At 38.2% G+C, this 19,744-nt stretch overlaps 1 protein-coding gene across 3 annotated transcripts in view; it reads right to left on the reverse strand.

Moving 5' to 3' along the window:
• Positions 1–277: 277 nt before the first annotated feature.
• AGAP2 (ArfGAP with GTPase domain, ankyrin repeat and PH domain 2) overlaps positions 278–19,744 on the reverse strand; it is a 254,446-nt gene continuing 234,979 nt past the window's right edge. The window contains exons 11-17 of one of the 3 annotated variants that reach the window (XM_056562604.1): positions 17,501–17,644; positions 15,373–15,432; positions 12,976–13,124; positions 12,091–12,181; positions 9,559–9,781; positions 7,103–7,358; positions 278–6,958 (exon numbers count right to left, since the gene is read on the reverse strand). In XM_056562604.1, the coding sequence (XP_056418579.1) occupies positions 6,752–6,958; positions 7,103–7,358; positions 9,559–9,781; positions 12,091–12,181; positions 12,976–13,124; positions 15,373–15,432; positions 17,501–17,644 (1,130 nt within the window). In that variant the 3' untranslated portion in view covers positions 278–6,751. The remainder of the gene's footprint in view (positions 6,959–7,102; positions 7,359–9,558; positions 9,782–12,090; positions 12,182–12,975; positions 13,125–15,372; positions 15,433–17,500; positions 17,645–19,744) is intronic. The other 2 variants (XM_056562601.1, XM_056562602.1) reach the window with 2 other exon arrangements.

Consider the following 19,744-nt stretch of genomic DNA (forward strand, 5'->3'; position numbering starts at 1 on the left):
TAAAAATCTTAACCCTCCCAGTACTTATCAGCTGCTATATGCTCCACAGGAAGTTCTTTTCTTTTGAATTTCCTTTCTGTCTGACCACAGTGCTCTCTGCTGACCCTTCTTTCCATTTTAGGAACCGTCCAGAGTAGGAGCAAATCCCCATAGCAAACCTATCCTGCTCTGGACAGTTCCTGACATGGACAGAGGATTCAGCAGAGAGCACTGTGGTTAGACAGAAAGGAAATTCTAAAAGAAAAGAACTTCCTCTGTAGTATACAGCAGCTGATAAGTACTGGAAGAATTAATATTTTTAAATAGAAGTAATTTACAAATCTGTTTAACTTTCTGGCACCAGTTGATTAAAAAAAAAGTTTTCCAGTGGAGTACCCCTTTAAGCCATGTACTATGTAAAATACCATGTGTATTATGTGTCTTTATCTGTTTAGGCCACTTATCTTGGTATCCTCTCCCCTTGTATGTTTATTGCTATTGTATGCCTATTTCCGTATTCCTTTCACAGAGACAACAGGTAGTGTTGGTTTAATCTACAGGCAGTTTAGCTTCCTATAATACATGTTCAGAACTGTGGAATGGATTGCAAGATCCACACAGCCACAGCTTCTACAAATGTCACAGGTACGATTGGAAAGTGAAGAAGCCAAAAAAGCAAACCGATAGAAATGTGCAATAATGATGACTCTTTCAGTAAGTTTTTTTTCCCTTTTGTTTTCCTTTTTTTATTTTTTTTTTATTTTATTTATTTTACATTTTGATGGCATAAACAGGCAGTAATTCATGTTTGGATGGTGGACATGGGGTAAGTCGACAAAAAGTCACAACACTTAGTAAAATAAATGTTTCATCTGTAACAATATGTATGAATATATAAGGCAGATCGATAAAACTATGTAGCTCTTTTTAGTAAAACAAATTGTGTGTTATTAGCCATTTTAGGGCTATTTTCTTGGTAAATTGGCACTGTACTTTCATTGTTTATATTGACACTATGACTATTGACTTAGTTTTAAAGTGAATATACACCGTTGAATACCATTTATTTTATTAAAATAGGTTCAAAATGATGTGAATGTTCTAATACAGTCTTTTTAGTGGCCAGAGCTCTATTTTCTGATACAGAGCTCCAAATCCCTTGTATTGACGATAAAAGCCAGTTCTTTGCTAACTGCTTACTGTTTTTACTGTTAAAGTGCCCATACAGATTAGAGTAAAGTCAGTCAAACCTAAGGTCTTGATAAGATTCGGCTGACTTCCTAAGGTGCATGGCGACCTCCCGACTCTCCACTTACAGCTGTACAGAATATTTGTGTGTATAGAAGGTCAGAAAAGATAGTAGTCTGGCTGGCAGTTCTGGAAAGTGCATGGCCACCTAAATGTAATGATTTCATTGAACTTAAATTTCATGGAGGTACAATAGACAATTTAAACCAGATTGATCAGTTGTCTGGAGAAATTTTACAACAAACCATTGTTTCAGTCAACCAGTGTCTCTGGAAAGAAGTTGAATGTGTTAGAAATATTTGTTAGCAAACATTGTTCAAGAAAGAGGTTTCATCCACACATGATCTTTCCAGAAGTAATGTTCTCAGAGCATTACCAGAAAGATCATTCATCCTTCGTCCAGTGAGGTTGAGGATGTATGGCCAGTATGAACATCTGTGACGGCCAATATGGACTGCAATGTGTCTGTGAAACCATCCTTCAGCAGACAATCATTCGTTCAGCATTTTGTCTAAAATCTTTTTTACATTTGTTGTTAGAAACAATCTATTATAATAAATTATAACAAACTGCCATTTGATGATAAACTATGGATAGTATACTGGTTTATATCCCCTAACATGTTCTTTACATTCCCTTTACAGTTGACCTAGAATGACTCTTGGCTATGGGTCAAAATTAAAGACATGGATCAAAGCATTTAGTAGGGGTTTTTTTTGCTTAAAATTGTCGCAAAATTGTCACACGTGCGTCTGCACTCTTTTTTTTCTGCGACTTTTTGCTTGTTCAGTGTCCTAAGCAAAAAATAAAAATCTTGCTTACCAAAGCAAAAAGTGATTTTTGACTTGCAGTGGTCAGAGATTTATCAAGTGCGAAAGTCGCAAAAAAGTCGCATTACATGAAAAAAGCTACAAAATTTACTCCAGCTCAGACATGGAGCAGAAAAAGCCACTACCAAAGCAAATAAAGAAAAATTGCTTAAGTGAAAGAAATTTATCAACAGGCTGAAAGCAGTTGATAAATAAGTTGCACATAAGAAAAAAAAATTGTAAGATAAAAAAAATAAAAAAAGGAATACATAAGCAAACATTGATAAATGTCCCCCATGGTCACTGTTCAAATAGAGTCAGTAAGGTTCCATTTTAGATTAACCTAATAATAAAAAATAAGAAACCCCCTGAATAAAAAGACATTACAATGTTTTGTAATGCCTAATTTCATTTGTTATGAATAATTTTACTTCATTTTAGATATCTTTCAGATTATGAGTTTATGAGATATAGTTCATGTTCTACATAGGGAAATCGTCCAAAAAAAGGGATAGATTTCCTGTTGAAACTTATTCTTCCAACATCCAAATAGTCACATCTTACTTTAAATTTAGTCACAGGAAGAAAATAATCTCATATGAACCCCACATATATATTTATGATCAATATAAGATAACATTTTAAATGAAGAAAGCACAATTAATAGTGAATGAGCTATTATCGTAGGTAAATGACAAAAATGTAAAAACACAATAGCAATGTTTAATATATTCTTCATCTCCACTTCTCAAACATTTACAACTGCCTTACACGGAACAATATATATGATTTGTAAAGATTGCATTGTTAAGCTGCCATACTGCACGCAAAATGTAAAAACACCCAACCAATACCCTATAGTTCTAATAAACCAATAAATTAAACAGATATCCCAGAAGATCACAAAAGATACCGTTAACCATGTGCACGGCAAAAACAAGTTCACGACTGTTCCTGGGAGTTAACTGTCTATTTTTAAATACTATATATTTTTTTCAAATTTTTTTTACATAGAAACAGGTTTGCAATAAAAAACAACACTCTTTACTCATACATTCGAGTGCAGAGCACCCATAGCTGTGAAGGCTTCAGGGTCGATTTAAAAATATATGTTCATTTTCACAGAATCGATCTCATTCCGGACAGGTCCGTAATTACATAAGAATGTCAATTTTGTAAGTGGCCTTTTTTTTTTTTTTTTAAAAAGAAGAAGAATTAGTGGAGACATTGCCATGTTGTCTTTTTTTTCTATAAGAACCATTACCATAATTTTTCTGCCTATTTTGTCCAGTATGCTTTCTTTTACAGCTGCACTTGTCTTGGGCACATAATGTCACTCTTCAACCACACAGCCCAGTGAACTAAACCTAAGAAGTGATGTACATGGTCTATGTGGAGACGTGCTAGTGTGGGACAATTCTGGAGAAAAATGCTGTAAAATTGAAAGAAAAAAAAGCAGTGGAAGTAGAAGAAAAATCCTTCTAATACTGTAGGCACAGCTTTTTGTTTTGAGGCTTTAGAAGAAACACAAAGCAATTAATCGATCTACTATTTAGAAAAAAATAGTAACATGCAAATATACTTGAATTTGTTCAAAATTTTTTTTTTTCTCTCTATTTCTTTAAACTTCCATTTAGATAGAATAATACATATACCTTATAAGTACTGTCAAGCTTCGGGGGGGGGGGGGGGGTTACTAAGACTGGTGCTTCATATGTCGATTTTAAGTAAAATCCCATTGCTGTTGGATTTGGCAGATTTATTAGGAGCCTCAAATCCAATAAATCAGCCTCTGATTGGTTCAGATACCAGTATATACTCTTTAGAGTCTAGAACATACAAAAGGAAGTTAGTGTCGATCTTCTATATTCTGGATACAGTCTTTCTATCTATACAATTTTATCTACCAGAGTATATAAAAGATGCTCATTAAAAAGAGAGGAAAATGGGCCTGTTCTATTTTTTTACTCCAGCTTTGTCCCATTAGCAAAGTTTGTAAAATGTTGTGTAAAAATAATATAATTTTTGAGATGCACATTTTTTAAAGCAAATGAGTATGAGTAGTGTGAGCAAGTGTTAAAAACTTTCAAACAATTTCAATTGTATCATCCTCACGGTCATGTGCATAGGACATTGCTGAAAATGTTCCTCTGTCTTTACCTTAATCCTCAAAGGGGTTATCTGGCAGTATACAATTGATGGGTCATCCTAAAGATAGGTCATCAACATTAGATCAGCATGGTCTGACTCCTGACTCCCCTGTCCATCAGTTGTTTAATCACTGCAACCTTTTTAATGTTCAGTAGTAGTATGGAGATTCCAAGAATTATCAGATGTAAACATTGAAGAGGATGCATCGCTTACACCAATGCCCATGGCCACTTCAGACAACTACTTGGTGGGGATATCGGGAATCGAATCCCTTGCCGATCTAATGGAGACGCCTGTCCTTAGGAAAGGCCATTAATTTTGTAAAGCAGGATAACCCCTTTAATGTTAGGAATATCCCACAGAAACTACATATACTGTATATCTATGTTAGTAAGAGTGATTTTTTTTTTTTAAATGCTCACATGTATTACACACCATTTTATTTAGATATTTTGGAAATTTACGTCTATTTTGTGTCATAGTTCATGTATCTCTATTAGATGTTGTTACCATCTCTTGTGATTTTATAGTCTTGTCACTAGGCCAAGGTTGTATGAGACTGACAGGAGGACTGGTAAGTGATGACTTAGAATGATGCTGTACTAGATTGCAGAAATAAGATCTAGGTTTAGCATATTTAACATTAATCTGAAATTTCTTAATCAGTATTTTCACTGTATGAGGCCTCATGCACATGGTCACAATATGCATCAATGTTGTACAAGGCTGTAATGTATTGCCTATAACTTGCTTGCTAGGGACCCAAGGGCACAGTTATATTAGGAACAAAAATAGCCTTTCCAGGCCCTGGTGCTTAAGTAAACCAAATGTTGTAAATGGTACATGGGCCTTGTTACACATTTTCTTTTGAGGGCTCTTGATCTTAAAGTTATACCTCTGATTATTTCTCTGTGTGACTGGGATTAATTTAGAAGGTATACATTGTTTTTTCACTTCATATAGAATCAATGAAAGAAAAAAATCATGGCAAGCTTGATCACATGCCCCATAAGATTACATACAGAATGACTCTATGTTCCACCCTGCAGGCTCTGTGTAAAGGTCTCTGCCATGTAGGCACATACTGGTTAAATAGTTAGGGGGCCTTTCATTAAAACAATATGTTGATTTGTGCAATATGTTGCCATGGCAATGCTAAAAGTATTCATTTCAAATTAAGAATCTATTACATGGCAGAATTATACAATTAAAGTCAGTCGCCAAGTTTGATTCTTGCGCTTTTATATAGTGTTTCAGAGTAAAGATTGAAGTGAATCTTACAGCTGGTTAACCCGCACTAAACCCAATACACAGGGTTATTGTGTGGGTGAACCGGATAAAAATGTTTTATTATTTACCCCTACAGGTGGTCCTGTTCCGTGCACAAAAGAGGCGGGAGCTGGCTCTCTGAGCTTCCCTTCCTCCTTGTTCAGTGCTCAGATAAATCCTCCCATCTCATTCATAACTCTTCACCTCCTAAAAACGTGGGACCATATGCCCATATGACCACTCTGCTATTCTAGCAGAGGGCATGCTCCCCTCCCTTGCCTCAAGACACATGTTGAGAAGGAGTGATGCCTGCGCTTTGCTAGAATAGCAGAGAGCTTACATGTTAATAGGCACTCACATCATAAGAAGGTGGGAGAGCTTATCTGATCATGGAGGAAGGAAGCAGGGAAGCTTGGAAAGCAGACTCCCACCTCCATTGCGCAAAGGACGGCATTAGGAGTCAAGCCTTGGGATGCAGAGCACCCATACCAGAAGCTACAAGTGTCAGCACAGTCTCACTGCTGGTTGTTTTTCAAGTGCTTTTTTGGTGAGATTCTACATCAATAAAGACATCAATACACAGCCATGTGGGGATGTAGAATCATGTTGTGTTTAGACAATGTAATTGTATGTCCATGAGTCCCATTACTACTGTGACCATTGGAGAGCAAACTAGATAGTTGCTCTGATAAGTGGGAAATCTTATCGCGTTTGGTCTTCGTTTATGACTTCAATGCCTATACACAGTATAACATTGTATTCTTTTCTGTATGATTCTTCTTTAAAAGTGCAGACCTTTAGGAACTAAAGAATGTACATACTGTATGTCCCTGGCTTATTTTTGGCCACACTTATTTATACAATCTTTGAGATAGCAATAATCTACAATGTATAAAATCCCTACCTTGACCACTGAATCTGGTTGTTACATTGGTGAATTGCAGATATGGTTAGTTGGAATTGCCTGCTGTAAACATTGACAGAAGGGAACTGTTCGGTTTTACTGTTCTTTCAGTGATGAAAGAATTAAGGCATTAAATACTACTATGCTGGATCACAGCAACAAGGGGGTGAAAGCTGAAAATGTTATAATGGGGATATATCATTGACATGGCTGTCGATAATCCAAATGCACCTTTCAAAATATACACACACCATCAGTATATACATTAGACTCTTGCTTTTTTATATGACAAATTACACATTAGCACGGAGGAGCAACCAGACAAGCTTCCACTGGCAACAGTCAATGATCTTACACCAGCTTTCTCATGCCAGTGAATGAGAACAGCTGGCTATACAAGGGCAGTCCGGGAATCAGTTCTTATAATGCTGGTACAACTGCTTTTTCTCCTTAGGATAGGGGTGCTCATAGAACTTGAGGGCTCATTTGGACACCCATGTTGAAGAAGGATGTCCACACACTCTTGACTTCCAGCTCTCCTAGCATAGAAGAGGGCAGTGTGACCATTAATGTCCTTGGCCTTCACGTCAACACCATACTGTAAGAGGAAAAAGATACTGTAAGAAAATGTAAAGCTTATGTGCCTAACTCAATAATACAGTACAGTAGTGTTGTAAACAATGAAAATATAGGGGTTATCTAAGTGAGCAATATGGAAGATGTCTGTAACATAATGTCTCACCCAGACAAGCAGTTGTGTGATGACCACATGTGATAGTTCACAGGCCAAATGAAGAGCAGTACGCCTGTCTCTGTCTCCCGTGGCACTGTTGATCTGCTCCTTGTTGATGTGGGCAAGGAGGAGTAAGACACTGGTAAGGTTTTTATCTTGAACTGCTTTGAAGAGCTGCTTCACCAATGTGATACCAGGGCTTTTTAATGGAGCCAAAAACAACCGCTGCTCGTACTTAGCTCTTATCCACGACTCTCTCTCCTCCCTGAATAATAAAATAAACCAAATAAAAATAGGATTTAAGAAAGCAACATAATATTCATAATCGATTTCATATGGATGTTTTTTTTTTGCTTTTGTTTTTAGAAAGAAGTAGTTTGTTATTTTATAAAGAGTTACAAGGTTTAAACCTACCCCATTTACAGTAGTCCTGAGTTTGGTAGGACAATTATGTATTCAGCACTTTCTCCCTATCAAATAATACAACTGCACATAAGCTACATATTAAGAAGGATTTATATTTTAACCACTGTCCAGATGTCCCTGGACAACTGCCTAGTCCTCACCATCACCACTAACTGGCCTCTGAGGGTGAAGGAGAGTATAATGGGGGCATAGATAAGCAAATGTTTTCACTGTATAAGGAGGTAAACCGTGAAAGTGTTTCTATATGTTATGGAATGTTTACATTTTATTATTCTTTGAGAAAAAAATTATTTTTGATGGTTGCCATCTTGACTTTTTTTGATTCCACTCAAGCTTTATGACTTGGTCTTGGTTTTTTCCGTTTTTGCATTTTCGTTTTTTGCTCCTTAACTTTAAAAAATCATAACTCTTTCAAATTTGCACCTAAAAATCCATATGATTGCTTATTTTTTGTGCCACCAATTCTACTTTGTAATGACGTCAGTCATTTTGCCTAAAAATCTACGGTGAAACGGAAAAAAAAATTATTGTGCGACAAAATTGAAAAGAAAACTTGTAACTTTGTAACTTTTGGGGGCTTCCGTTTCTACGTAGTACATTTTTCGGTAAAAATGACACCTTATCTTTATTCTGTAGGTCCAATCGATTAAAATGATACCCTACTTATATAGGTTTGATTTTGTCGTACTTCTGGAAAAAATCATAACTACATGCAGGGAAATTAATATGTTTAAAATTGTCAATTCTGACCCCTATAACTTTGTTATTTTTCCGTGTTTGGGGCGGTATGAGGGCTCATTTTTTGCGCTGTGATCTGAAGTTTTTAACGGTACCATTTTTGCATTGATAGGACTTATTGATCGCTTTTTATTCATTTTTAAATGATATAAAAAGTGACCAAAAATGTACTATTTTGGACTTTGGAATTTTTTTGCGCGTACGCCATTGACCGAGCGGTTTAATTAACGATATATTTTTATAATTCGGACATTTCCGCACTTGGTGATACCATATATGTTTATTTTTATTTTTATTTACACTGTTTTTTTTTATGGGAAAAGGGGGGTGATTCAAACTTTTAATAGGGGAAGGGTTAAATGATATTCACTCACTTTTTTTTTTCACTTTTTTTTTGTAGTGTTATAGCTCCCATAGGGACCTATAACATTGCACACACTGATCTTTATCATTGATCACTGATTTCTCATAGGAAACCAGTGATCGATGATTCTGCCGCTTGACTGCTCATGCCTGGATCTCTGGCACTGAGCAGTCATTCGGCGATCGGACAGCGAGGAGGCAGGTAGGGGCCCTCCCGCTGTCCTGTAAGCTGTTCGGGATGCCGCAATTTCGCCGCGGCTATCCCGAACAGCCCACTGAGTTAACCGGCAGCTTTTACTTTCGCTTTTAGCCACGCGGCACAGCTCTGAGCGCGCGGCTAAAGGGTTAATAGCGCGCGGCGCCGTGATCGGCGCTGCGCGCTATTAGCGGCGGGTCCCGGCTTCACTATGACGCCGGGCCCGCCGTGATATGATGCGGGGTTACCATGTAACTCCGCGTTATATCACGGGAGCAGGACCAAGGACGTACCAGTACCTTTACGTCCTTGGTCCTTAAGGGGTTAAAGGGAACCTGTTATCACTTTCATGCTGCCTGCACCACGAGTAATTGAGGTAGTCCCTATCAACATCTTTTGGCCTTGACCAATAAATCTCTCCTTATTTGGATATTGGGAGAGATCTAGCAATCAAGGCTAATGCGGCAGGGAGATTTCTGACCTGACAATGGCTCAGACCTGAGGTCAGGTCATACATTTATTACCTGCTCAAGAATACTTTCTTCTCCAGGAAACAGTTGGCCTACATCCCTGCACATTACAGATGTATATGCAATTTCCTTTTTCAACCCTAAGTTGTTATTACTAAATAAAATACTCCTATTAAACAAAACCCAAAATGCAGAGATGATGCTTGGTTTGACTTGCATGCATAATACTGTGTCTATGATATTGCAGCTATCACAGATCAGTAGTACTCTACCTTGGGGAGTCAGGGTTTGGCTTAGTGCGACCTTGAGTTGTCATCTCCCAGATGCTGTTGGCCATTTCATTGCCGATCGAGGTTAGAACAAGTGTAAGCTCAAGAGGCCAATCATCCAGATCCAGGGAGCGCACGCGAGATAGATGTGTACCAAGATTCCGGTGAATTCCTGAGCATTCAATACAGATAAGGGCTCCTAGGTTTAAGCTAGCCCATGTGGGATCTAGTGGATACAAACATTTCCATAATCAGCTATGTCACGTATACAATAATAATTTGTTCACTTCCATTGACCATATCAATAATTGTCACATTATGTGTGAAAAGGGAGACGAAAATTTGGTACATTTTTCATTTGAACTGGTGGTCAGGAGAAATATATTTCTATTTAGTTAGTTATATCTCATTTAAAAAATCACATGCGTTACCCATAACGACTGTGCTAACATCAATGAGAGGATATAGTGGTGTGTGGAGACTTTTTAGCCAATGCTCCATGAGGAAGGGCATACACATACTCCTTCATTCTCTCTGCTTTGAGAGCTAACAAACCAAATAACTATTCTGATCCTCCTGAACAAATAGTACACAAAGAGGAACAAATTGTACACAAAGATTAACACAATCATTAATTTCAATCCCCATTTGACGCCGTGAAAATGTTTTTTTTTATTTTTTTATTATTAGTTTACTGTAAGTACAAATGACAATTATTGTGTTCCAAACTATTAGGGGGCTTTTACACCACATTTTGTGTGTTTGTCATAAATCAGTTTATCTGTAGTACACAAATGTGTAGTAGACTAGGCTTTGGTGTCCCACAAATGCCAGTGTTAACCTGTATGTAGCATGTACTAGGGTAAAACAGACCAAATATAGTCACAAGCAGACTACATTTGGTCTATTAAAGGGGTACTCCCGTGGCAAACTTTTTTTTATAAAATCAACTGGTGCCAGAAAGTTAAACAGATTTGTAAATCACTTCTTTAAAAAAAAATCTTAATCCTTCCAGTACTTTTTAGGGGCTGTATACTAAAGAGAAATCCAAAAAAGAAATGCATTTCCTCTGATGTCATGACCACAGTGCTCTCTGCTGACCTCTGCTGTCCATTTTAGGGACTGTACAGAGCAGAATATGTTTGCTATGGGGATTTTCTCCTGCTCTGGACAGTTCCTAAAATGGACAGCAGAGCTCAGCAGAGAGCACTGTGGTCATGACATCAGAGGAAATGCATTTCTTTTTTGGATTTCTCTTTAAAATACAGACCCTAAGAAGTACTGCAAAGATTAAGATTTTTTAATAGAAGTGATTTACAAATCTGTTTAACTTTCTGGCACCAGTTGATTTAAAAAAAAAAAAAAAGGTTTCCACGGGAGTACCCCTTTAAAGCCTCATGCCACACAGTAGGCATACACACAGGTGACATACAAACAAAATGTGATGTGATGTTGCAAAGATAAAGTTAATGCAAAAACAAACTTAAAGGGGTATTCTGGTATCAGAAAACTATATTAAAAAACTATTATCACTCCATGATAAAAAAAAAAACTTACTAATATAGTGTTATCAAAAATTGTATTAGCTGCAGCATGTTTTGCTTGCTACAGCCCTAAAAGGAAGTTGTAGTATTTTCATTTTCAATGTGGTGTTGACTTGTGGTGTTGTGCTCCCTGGCTCCTCCCTGTCTCTTGAGATCATGCCTCATCCTCTGCTGTCTCAGGAGGCATGACTGGATCTTGTCTCTGAGGTCAAGCCCTGCCCCATGAGTGATGTCACTATCTCTAACTAGCCCCTACAGCCTACATCACAATCTTCCTTTAATATACACATATACATGAATATCTTTATTGGAACATTTAGGGAAGCATGAGGTGTGGTTACAGCATGCTGTTTTGTGTCAAACAATGCCACAGGAGGAGGAGCAGACAGCCAATGACTGCAGCAGGAGCTGCAGATTAACTGACTGCAAAGCAATAGTATGCTGTGTTCTAAAATGTTCAGCAAAAACTCTTAAAAGGGAACTGGCAGGAGTTCTGTAGGAGGGGAGTAGGCAGAGTGGAAGAGGTTTTAATGAAGAGCTGAGGGAAAGCAATGCATTCTGGAAATTGTAGCACTGATCAACTGATCAGCCAGGAAGTAGTGACTGGACATGGTGGGGATTACATACCCACAAAATAAATGGATCCATATCTTAGAACCGGGAAGACAAGTACGGAGTGAAAAATGCTTCTGTATTATAAATTTTTTTAAACTGAAATAAGTACCCTTCGAATTAATGCATTTCACTCTCCTGTCCTTCTATCTCATCCCAATTATTAGCATGTTGTTTGTATACATGTATAAATGTACAGTATGTATTAAGTATAAAATAACAGAGGTTTCCACTGAAGGATCCTCTAAGCTTAATCTAGGGGGGCACCATGTAAGCGAAAGCACAGTTGGTCTTTTTGCATCCTTAGTCGAGCACCTAACTGCAAGCCTTTCACTCATTAAAAGGGTTATTAACAGTAAATTAAAAAAAATCCACATACTTGGGGCATTACAGTCTACACAAAAGTTGTTTCCCTTAGAATTCCGGATAGCTTGAATAGCTACAGCTTCACTCTGGCTGTCCAAGCGGGCCTGAAATGACATACATGTAACAGATTCATTAGACATTTTTAGTTTTTAAATAGTTTTTCCAACTTGTAAAGTTATCATCCATAGGGGGCCTAAGTCTCCCATTAAAATGGAACACCGGGTCGGGCATGCATTACACTGTTCCTATTATTATGTATGGACACCAACATAGATAGCCAAGTACAGTATTTAGCCATTTCTGTGGCTCTCATAGAGAATAAATTGAGCCTTAGCATGTGGAACCCACCACTCCATTCTAACGGAGCAATACAATGAAAATTAGTTGTGGACTTTTTCTCTTTTAAAAATAATAAATGCTTTAGGGTAGGGTCACACGTGCTGTGCTTTGCTGCATATTGGCTGCTGCACATTTTCCTACCCATTAAAGTCAATGAGTAGCAAAAACGGCTGCATATTTTGCTGCCCATTGACTTTAATGGGAAGGAAAATATGCAGCAGCTAATTTGCAGCAAAATACGGCACATGTGACTCTACCCTTAGGGTATGTTCACACTACGGAATTCCCGCGGAATTCCGTGGTGTGAATTTAACATTTGTGTGAATGGGTCTCCGCGAGACCCGATAACACTGTGGAATTTCAGCCGCGGACAATTCCGCCGCTGAAATTGTTCCGCGCAAAGAAAGGATATGTTCATTCTTTGCACGGAAGTCCGCGAGTACTGCATAGCCATCAATGGTGACAGCGCAATGCCCTAAATCTGGAAATGATTGGATTATGTAATCTTTAGTGTAAAGTTGATACAAAGTTGCTACATGTCACACTGTGGCAGGCTTACCTTATTCTTGCTGCTTTCACAGCACTGAAGACTTGCAAGAATCTGGCTTTCTATAGCTTGTACCCAAGAATCCCTCTCCTCAAAACTGCCGGTCTCAAAATGCCATGTTTGACCGCTGCTGGATACAATGATGAATTCAAAGTTCTCCTCTTTTGGATGAAAATGAAACAATTAGGCAATACAATAAATGAATGCAGTCAAAAATTGGTACTTTTCCCTTATATCAATGTGGTAATTTTAGGGTAGGTTGCACATACATCATTTTAGGGATGACTGTATTGGCACATAAAAGGCCTGAAAGAAGTTCATAGCACTTAATTTTAGATCTGTAACAATTACAGACATACAATTAAGCTGAGAGGGAAGTAATAGATGTTTTCTCCCATTAATTTAATAGAATTTAATAGAAATACCGTAAATTTAATTAATAATACTGTTTCCAATAATGTAATATTTAATTACCATTCCACCATTTATTAAAGATACATAACTTTACAATTTACTAACTCCTGATAACAGCAGCTCATAGACTAAGTTCAGTTCCCACATTCACAAGTATATTGTTATATAATTCAGTCCGGTCAATCATTTATTAACCTCTTAAGGACGCAGGGCATACCTGCATGCTCTGCGACTGGTCCCGGTCTATAACGCGGGGTCACGCCGTGACCCTGTGTCATAGCGGGTCGGTCCCGGCGGCTAATGAAAGCCAGGACCTTAGGCTAATAGAGCACAGCTCCGATCATTGTGCCGCGTGCTATTAACCCTTTAGACGTGGCGTTGATCGCCGCATCTAAAGCAACAAAAATACACTCCTGGCAGCTTAGTCGGGCAGATCGGGACCATCGCTGTGAAATTGCAATGCCCTGATCAGCTAGAACATGAGTGGAGGGTCCGTTACCTGCCTCCGGCATGTCCAATAGGTGATTGATTACAACGCCGATAACACTGATCATTGCCATGTTAATGCATGGCAGTGATCTGAGTAGAAGATCAGTGTGTGCAGTGTTATAGCCCCTAAAGAGGGCTATAACACTGGAAAAAAAAAACTGTGAAAAAAGTTAATAAAGATCATTTAACCCCTTCCCTAATAAAAGTAAGAATACCCCCCTTTTCCCATTTAAAAAAAAATCGTGTAAATAAAAATAAACATATGTGGTATCGCCACGTGCAGAAATGTCTGAACTATAAAAATATATTGTTACTCCGCACGATCAATGGCGTATGCGCAAAAAAAGTTCCAATTCCGATCAAAAAGTCTGATCAATACAAAAATGGTACCACTGGAAGCTTCAGATCACGGCGCAAAAATGAGCCCCATACCGCCCCATACTTGGAAAAATAAAAAAGTTATAAGGGTCAAAAGATGACAATTTTAAACGTATTCATTTTCGAGCATGTAGTTATGATTTTTTCCAGAAATAAGACAAAATGAAACCTACATAAGTATGGTATCATTTTAATTGTATGGACCTAAATTGTATGGAATAAAGGAATCATGTGGAATAAAGAAAAGGTGTCATTTTTACAGAAAAATGCACTGCGTAGAAACGGAAGCCCCTAAAAGTTACAAAATGGCATTTTTTCTTCAGTTTTGTCGCACAATTAATTTTTTTTCCGCTTCGCTGTGAATTTTTTGGGTAAAATTACTAATGTCACTGCAAAGTAGAATTGGTTGTGCAAAACATAAGCCATGATATGGAACTTTAGGTGCAAAATTGAAAGGGTTATGATTTTTGAAAGTAGGGAGGAAAAAACGAAAGTATAAAAACCCTGAGTCCTTAAGGGGTTAAATAGGAGATGCAGTCAATGTGATTTTCTGATAGGTCTATGATCTCGGACCAGCACTGAATGATAGGGATTTGTAGGATGCTTATACCCCCTTGTTACAGCTCTGTTATTTGGAAACATGATACAATGTTCTAAGCTAAAGTCCATTCATTGCCTGAAATGAAAAAATGAAGATTGGCCTTAAAACAAATGAAGCTGATAAATATTTTTAATTCTAGATTAAAAAGTTACATTTACACATTGAGGTGCATATACTAAGTGGCTATAATTTACATTAATAGAGACATCCTTTAAACCACTAAATTTGCTTCATAGTCAGTTAGAATGTAGCTATTGTACATGTACAGCGGTCTGCGATAAGGGTATATATATATGTATTAGAATTAAAGGGGTACTCTAGAGTTATAGGGGATATGTTTCTGATTAGGGGACCCCCTTTATTTACAGAACGAGGCCTTTATCTACCTGTGCACGGAGCTTGGGATTGATACGTCCCCTCCATGCACTCTCATAGGGAGTGCCAGAGATAAACCAGTACAAAGCCTCTTCAACACACCACTTAACCCAGGATAAAGAAAATAGACGTAGCTATTATATGTCCTTTACCTGTTTTATAAATATTTCTTAAACTACCAAATGTTTTTAATTTCCACATTTTGCGCTTGGCTGGTGGATGGTTCCAGAGAGCGAAGCGGGAAGGACAAAGAGCAGAAGGGAAGAGAAAAAATGACAGAATTAAGGCATACAGGAAAGCAAGAAGTCAGACACTAGGTACGAGTTCTTATAAAGAGGAGCTAATAAAAAGAGTGTGGGAGAAAGCACAACAAGGCACTACTGGGTGAAGGACAAAAGCTTACATACAGAGGAGTTCAGTGTATTAAAGGGGTACTCCACAGGAAAACATTTTTTTTCTAAATCAACTGGTGCCAGAAAGTTAAACAGAATTGTAAATAACTTCTTTAATTTAAAAATCTAAATCCCTCCAGTACTTATCAGCTGTTATATGCTCCACATGAAATTCTTTTTGACTCTCCTTTCTGTCTGACCACAGTGCTCTCTGCTGACACCTCTGTCCATGTCAGTTACTGTGCAGAGCAGGAGCAAATCCCCATAGCAAACCTATCCTGCTCTGGAAAGTTCCTGACATGGACAGAGATGTCAGCAGAGAGCACTGTGGTCAGACAGAAAGGAAATTCAAAAAGAAAATAACTTCCTGTGGATCATACAGCAGCTGATAAGTACTGGAAGGATTAGGATTTCTTAATTGAAGTAATTTACAAATCTGGAGCAAAGTAGAAAAATGGTCAGCTCACCTGGCCACTGCACGGCAAAATGATCCTCCAAGGATATGAAGAAAGCAGGTAGATGCCAGCGATTAAGAAACTTCACCTTTATAAGAACCACGTTAAAATCATCGACATGGAGAGACTTCAATAAGACAAACGTTTAAAATTCCAGGAATCAGCACCAAGCATGCTTGGCGCTGATTCCTGGAATTTTAAATGTTTGTCTTATTGAAGTCTCTCCATGTCGATGATTTTAACGTGGTTCTAATAAAGGTGAAGTTTCTTAATCGCTGGCATCTACCTGCTTTCTTCATAATTTACAAATCTGTTTAACTTTCTGGCACCAGTTGATTTAAAAAAAAAATTCCAATGGAGTACCCCTTTAAAGGCAAGACATTTCAGGACTGTACAGCAGTCCAAGCAATTAAAAAAAAAAAAAAAAAAAAGCTGACGAAGCTAGATATACACACAAAAAAATGGAGGGAAAGTTGCATCAAAGGTTGTGAAAGGTAAAAGGGTAAACAAAAAGGTGACACAGGTCACAATTAAATATACAAATGATTATAAATATTACATTTTAAAGTAATTAAATACAAATAGGTTATAATAAAAAACAAAAAGGGAATAAATACATGTGTTCCAAACTCTTCATCAAGTTATGCAATAGGTCAACTATAGATGCCCATTTAGTAGGGATCTCTCAATGCATATGGAGTATATGCATATAAAAAAAGACTGCCAGAACTATATTAATACAAAGATACTAAAAACGGTTGGACGCGATATTAATGAAATAAAAAAAAAAAGTGACTGTGAGCTATGAGCAAAGGATAAAATTAATGGAGGCTGGGTTGCAGACACACTCCAAATCAGTTATACATGCCGACAAAGGATAAAATTAATATATTAGCACTAGAGATGAGAGAACTTACAGTAAATTCGATTCGTCACAAACTTTTCATTTGAGAGGTGGTATAAAAAAATTTAGGAAACTTAATATTAACACATTTAGGCTTCACAAGGAACACCTAGTGATTTATCTGAAGAGCAGTTCTGTGAAGAAGAGTTTACTAAAATATCTGTCACAGATTTTGCAACTATATCTAATGGAAATTTTCTATTGACATGTCTGTAAATAATGGACACAGTTACTATGTCTGCCAGAATTTTGGCCCCCCAAAGTTTGGTCCACAGCAAAAGAGACAGTTATTATGCTGAGTGCACCAAAACGAACAGCAAAATGCCCTTTCACTCAACGAGGGTGTGCGGCCTACCAGAAAAGGCATATGCTAAAGGGGGAGGGACCTAACACATGCCATGTGCCAAAATAATGCACCAAAATAATGCCATTATTTGACAGTTTTCTTAAGATATTTGAGAAACCATTAAATATCAGTGTTTTTCTGTAAAATGCTTTTTTTTGACACATAAGGCTATGCAGAACTCACCATCTGCTTGGCCTGCTGAGCCCTCTGTTTTTGAAGGAGTAATATTCTTCTTCTTTTTATTCTTCTTTTTATCGCTCATTGGAGATGGTGGTGGCTCCTTGTTGCTGGATGGGCTAGAAATCACATCCCCAGTAGAACTGCTCTCTGTTTTAAAATAAATATGGTTTTCTATTAATCTATACAGGTCTGAGGTCAAATGAACAGAGATAAAATCAATTCACTAGAAAGGTAAACGAGCTTCTAATATGTTTATGCAGTAATAGGAAAGTCATCAAGTGTATAGATTAATGCTTTAAGAATATTCCTGGCAACGGCTTCTACTTCCCTGCATATTACATTATAGTCCAACCAAGATAACAACCTACATTGGTGTAACTGATATTTGACACTTAGTTCCATAGGCGTTTACCAAAGTGAAGCACTAAGGAGAGCACTCTTATGAGAGCACACTGTTGTTAGGACTGACAATGGGCACTGTAACTGGCATTTTGAATTGTCACTTTCCAGCGTGCAGTGCAACTGCATTACTTTTTTGTTTGTGTTAACCCCTGTCTCCTCCTGTCATGTCATGCCTCTGCTGTATTCAGGGCTGCCCACAGTTCTAATGCATCAAAAAATAAATTAAAAAGGTGCATCTACTCCAAATCTGTCCTCCACATATCGCTGCTTATTGCTACCTACTTAAAGGTGTACTCCGGGTAACTAAACCCATAGCTCATCCTTTCCCTCTCACCAACCTATGTATTTGTCTAAATGTCCTTCATTAGATATATACAGAAGTTTCCCTCTTTCAGCTGTCACTTACAGGCAGGGAGTGAGAGAAAAATGTCATTCTCTGATCCACTTTGTCTTGGTGTAAACCCCTCACTGAGACTAGCCCCCACCCTTCAAGACCACACCACGTGATGATTTCTGTCTGGTCTAGAGCTCTGGTTTTACAGTCACACCTCCCCTCCCCCTCCTCTCCCTGTGTGAAGAGCTTGCCATGAGAGAAAAGTTCAGTGAAGATTCTAAGTCTCCTCAGCACTAATGCCCTTTTTATGCTATAGTTACATAGTTACATAGTTACATAGTTACATAGTAAGCCCCATTAACTCAAAAAATACCGTTAGCCCCAATAACTTAAATAACAACGTTAGACGCAATAACGCAAAAAATCCCATTAGCCCCAATAACTTAAATAATAACGTTAGACCCAATAACTCAAAAAATCCCATTAGCCCCAATAACTTAAATAGTACAATTAGCCCTTATAACTCAAAAAATGACATTAACCCCAATAACTCTGAAAATCCCATTAGTGAGACTATATGTGTAAAACTTAATGGAAATGTAAAGTGTATGTTCACAAATGCCAGAAGCCTAGCAAATAAAATGGGGGAGCTTGAGGCCTTGATACTGGAGGAACATATTGATATAGTTGGGGTCACTGAGACATGGCTGGACTCCTCGCATGACTGGGCTGTCAATCTGCAGGGGTTTACATTGTTTCGCAAGGATAGAATGAACAGAAAAGGTGGTGGAGTCTGTCTGTATGTAAGAAGTGGTATGAAAGTCAATGTGAACGATGCCATAGTGTGTGATGATTCTGAGGAGGTGGAATCACTGTGGGTAGAATTACAAAAGGAGGGAAATACTGAAAAAATACCGTATATACTCGAGTATAAGCCGACCCGAGTATAAGCCGAGACCCCCTAATTTCAACCCAAAATCCCAGGAAAAGTTATTGACTCGAGTATAAGCCTAGGGTGGGAAATACCTCATCCCCCCCTGTCATCATCCAGACCCGTCATTAACATCCTCATCATCCCCTTGTCATCATCCCACACATCCCCCTTCATCATCCCCTTGTCATCATCCCACACATCCCCTTATCATCCCACACATCCCCCCTTCATCATCCCCTTGTCATCATCCCACACATCCCCTTATCATCCCACACATCCCCCCTTCATCATCCCCTTGTCATCATCCCACACATCCCCCCTTCATCATCCCCTTGTCATCATCCCACACATCCCCTTATCCCACACATCCCCCCTTCATCATCCCCTTATCCCACACATCCCCCCTTCATCATCCCCTTGTCATCATCCCACACATCCCCCCTTCATCATCCCCTTGTCATCATCCCACACATCCCCTTATCATCCCACCCCCCCCCCCCTTCATCATCCCCACCCCCCTTCATCATCCCCCCCCCCCCCCTTCATCATCCTCTTCTCATCATTCGCCCTCAGTGGT

The sequence above is a fragment of the Hyla sarda genome, chromosome 2 (assembly GCF_029499605.1).
Source record: "Hyla sarda isolate aHylSar1 chromosome 2, aHylSar1.hap1, whole genome shotgun sequence".
In the NCBI taxonomy this organism is placed as follows: domain Eukaryota; kingdom Metazoa; phylum Chordata; class Amphibia; order Anura; family Hylidae; genus Hyla; species Hyla sarda.